Source organism: Vitis riparia, chromosome 16, assembly GCF_004353265.1.
Source record: "Vitis riparia cultivar Riparia Gloire de Montpellier isolate 1030 chromosome 16, EGFV_Vit.rip_1.0, whole genome shotgun sequence".
Taxonomy (NCBI): Eukaryota; Viridiplantae; Streptophyta; class Magnoliopsida; order Vitales; family Vitaceae; genus Vitis; species Vitis riparia.
Window position 1 is genome coordinate 19,453,689 of NC_048446.1, and position 3,951 is coordinate 19,457,639.

The following is a 3,951-nucleotide window of genomic DNA, read 5'->3' on the forward strand; positions in this document are numbered from 1 at the left end:
GAATATTCAAATTTCCAACTTGTAATCCCCATTGTGGAAATTGGAAAATCATGTTGGTGGGTTGCCCCTTTGTCAACTAGCAATGTGACAATCTCCATTAAATTAATGGGGCTAGTGCTCCATTTTCATGTGACTTGTAGGGTATGTTTGCCTACATGTCATTAAATATATTTCAATTTTTTTTTTTTTTTGTACATTTATTCAATTTGAACTTATATTGATGCTTCCTTCTCATTTCCCATTTGTTTGTTAGGTGTAGGTGATTTGGTATAAATTCTTATTTTTTTACAAAAAAATTAAAATTAAAATAAGATCATAATTTTAAAGGATAATCAATTAATTAAACTTGAAAGAATCATTTGTATCAACTTTCCATTTTTTATTTTGTTTGAAAAATAAAATCAAAGTCTATTTGGTTGTGAAATAGTTTTCTATTTTTAAAAATAGAAAGTTATTTTCAAAAAATTTTAATGTTGTTTTGTTGTTGTTTTTTAGAAATAATTTTTAAAAATAAATAATAATTTTTAGAAAATAAGTAAAGGTTATTTTCACCTATATTTTTTTAAAAAATGGAAAATTTGGTCATTTAACCATATTTTCTAAAACATATTTTTAAAAACTATTTTTAAGTAAAAGAATTAAAAATAAGTTTTAGAAAATACGATGAAACATACTTTTATTCTTTTAAGAGTTTTATTAAAAATAAAATAATTTTTTTATATAAATTAAAAAAAAAAAGTTATTTACTTCTCAAGAGCCCTAAGTAAATTAAAATTCTTGTCAACTTTTGGAAAAATAAAAAAGGATTTCTTGCAAGTCATTCAAACATCATCTAGACACTTATTAAAAATGTTTACATCATGTGTGTCTTGCAGAACTGAAATCAATCAAACCATGAAGAAAACATGGGATTGATTTTCCCATCAAATCCTTTCATCCAAACACCAAATAGAGAAAGAGAAAAACACCCACATCAGGAATGCCATGGAACAGTAAAAAAAATAGAGGGATTTTGACCGTCTAAAGCTGTGATACAAGTAGAATACTTTTTGAAGAGACCCACAAGCAGCTTTATAAGCTGTCTTTTCCTTTTCTTTTCTTTTCTTTTCTTTTCTTTTTCCATGGAATTTGTATTCAATTGAAACTTTATAGCGGTTTTGTAGCTGCAACAAAAGGACAAATTGAATCTACCAACTCACCCATCTCTCAGACAAATGCCTTTCACTTTGCTGCTCTGCATTCTGCATTGCCCAAATAAAGCTATAAACCCATTAAAATAAAATATTTTCTCTGCTTTTTCTTGCCTTTTTAAAGTTGTTTTTGTAAAGCATTCTGAAGTTACTAGAATAGTTTCATATGTTATAATCATTCAAATGCAAGTATGTAGTACCCACAAGCTTTCACATTCTTAATCACACATTTTTTTAGAATTTTCTTTTTTATGAAATTAGAAATAGGGTAATCTCTAATATTATTTCAAATTTATGGATTTTTACCCAAATTCAATCTCGTCCCGTTCTTTTGTGTCACACCCCGAATTCTAGACAACCCAAAATTCGACTTATAACTCCAAGTGTAACCCTTACGATTCTAGGTTGTCAAGGCGCTACCTTTTGTATCTAATTTCATTTATTTATACCTTTATCGAAAGACTAAGATTTCATCGGATACACTTAAATTTTTTGTGAATATTGGATGGTATTGAAAATTTTATTTATTGAAACATTTTAAATTGCATCATATTTTTTCTTGATATTCATTGCCCAATTTTTTTTTGCTGGTTTAATTCCAGTCAACCAAACGAGGAACAAGAAAGTCATTTAGTAGGAATTGGATTGAAGTGGGTCCACACATTGGGTTCATTCTCAAGGCATCTAGAATTTGGATGAAAAAAAAAATGAGAAGGGAATCAACCAAGCAATGTGCTTCACACTTAATGCAATTTTCTCGAATCTTTGAAAAGAAAAAGAAAAAGAAAATTAATTTGAAAACAAAAAAGTAAAAATAAAATTGGAAATGCAGAAATGAAATGAAAGAAGGGAGAAAAATAAATTTCAATAGTATCATAATGCTTTGACTGCACCATGCAAAGATTTACACAGAGATCTTTTACTCATTTCTTCAATATTTTCATGATGACTCACTGCTCAGTGCTCACCATCCCCTAAACTCTAAAGATTCACTTCACAATCCTATCTTTTCAAATTATTTTCTACTGAAAACACCAAAAAAAAAAAAAAAATCCCTTTTCCTCCGTTTGGCCGCTGAGAAAATGGAAGAAAATAATAAAACAGAGTGTTGGGTACAGAAAATAGAAAACCCAGTTCGGCTCAGCCTAATAGTTGCATACGCCCATGCGGGTTTTTTGTTTTCTCATGTCCCAAGCAAGACCCAGTCAAAATTCTATGTTTTTCGTTTTTCCTGCAGTTTCTTAGCATCCAAACAGGGGTTGCAGACACTAGAGTAACGTTTTCCCGCCATTTCACAGAGCTTCAAATTTTCTCGACTGATCTTCTTGATGAGTCCAGGGATTGCTCGTGAGAAGAATCGCTGGTCCATCGTGATAAATGCGAAGAATCTGAAGCCAAATTCAGAGGGAAAAAAATTCAAAATTTGAATTTTCGTGAAAATTGAAGGCTGAAAAATACAAATGATTAAGAGAGATCAGTTCCGTACCGGTTGAAGAGTTGAGCGATCTCTTGCAATGCATAATGGCGCTTTGAATCCCATCATGCTGCTGCGCCAGCGAATCATCTCTCCTACTTGCCTGAAAGCTCACCGGTGGCATCATCTGAACAGCCGCCGACGCCGACCGGCTCTTCCCTAGATGCTTACACACCACGCGAAGCCCTGCCGGAAGACTCCCCGGCCTCTCTTCTCCGTCCTCTCTCCTGGACTGTGTCTTCACCGGCTTTTTGGGGGAGAATATTGGCCCCGGAATCGGAGAAGACGACGGCGATGGGGACGACGTCGTTTTTTCGCCGTATTTCTTGGAAACCTTGATGTACAGAGGCTTGATGAGCTTCAGATATTTGTGCACCACATCCTTCGAAAACCTCTTCGACTCAAACGACGTCGTTTCCTCCGTGCCATGCTTGCCAAAGCTCCTCGAACTGTTCTCTCGGGTAAACACCGAAACCACCGGAACTTCCTCCACCTTGAATTTGACGGTAAAAAGCTTACTATTCCGCGGAGGTTGTTCCGAAACGCCGCTCGCTTCCATTTTCTCAGCCTTCTCCGTCTTCTCCGACTTCGACCTCCTGAGCCCGAACATGAAGACCCTGAACCTGGGCGCGGACCTCAACAGCGAGATCGGAGACTGAGGCTTCGAGCTGGACTCAATCGGGAGAATTCTTCTCTTGAAAAACAGCTCATGGGCTGAACCTCCCTCTCCGCTCTTGTTGCTGTTCTCTTCTTTGTTCTGAGGCACAGCGAGCTCCAAATCGAAGAAGGAATCTTCGTCGTCAGTCTCCACCATCACATGGCGCAAGCTGGTGGTCCTGACGGCGTCGCCGGTGGTGGCAGTGGGTGCTGACCCACCGCCTTTCCAGAGCTTGAGAAAGCTGAGAACATCCATGGTGGGGAGAGCCAGAGCAGTGAAGAAATGGGTTTTGCTTGGAGTAGGGTTTTGGTGGTTGGAATGCTTTATAGACAGGCCTTTTTCTTCTCTTCCTTTGATGGCTGTGTCGTTGCAGTCACTGAAAATGGTGTTTCGGGGAAGCGGAGTGTGAATTAAGTTTTCCCCCACAACGACGCCGTTTTATACTGCCACAACACCCACTAAGAAACGGCGTCGTTTCCTTAATGCGAAACTGGCCCACGCGCAATCTCTAGTTTGGTCGCACGCGCAGCATCATGGGATGTTGTTTCTCCCATCCAACACCCAAATTTGAATTGAAGAAAGTTGAGACAAAAACATGGTGGTCCAAACGAATGGTCAATTCATTGAAG

General features: G+C 37.1%; 1 protein-coding gene across 1 annotated transcript; it reads right to left on the bottom strand.

Annotated features, from left to right (window-relative positions):
• Positions 1-2,030: 2,030 nt before the first annotated feature.
• On the bottom strand, positions 2,031-3,715 carry LOC117933013 (probable membrane-associated kinase regulator 2). Its single transcript, XM_034854359.1, has 2 exons — positions 2,677-3,715; positions 2,031-2,578 (listed from the first exon to the last, which is right to left on the bottom strand). Exons 1-2 carry the CDS (start codon positions 3,575-3,577, stop codon positions 2,493-2,495), a joined length of 987 nt encoding a protein of 328 aa, XP_034710250.1. The 5' UTR covers positions 3,578-3,715; the 3' UTR covers positions 2,031-2,492.
• Positions 3,716-3,951: the final 236 nt, after the last annotated feature.

What these genes read in the sequence shown, in the direction of transcription:
- LOC117933013 (XM_034854359.1), bottom strand. Translation starts at nt 3,577, where the DNA reads ATGGATGTTCTCAGCTTTCTCAAGCTCTGGAAAGGCGGTGGGTCAGCA. An exon ending in ATCGCTCAACTCTTCAACCG is followed by an intron (nt 2,579 to 2,676) that starts GTACGGAACTGA and finishes ATTTGGCTTCAG; the next exon opens with ATTCTTCGCATTTATCACGA.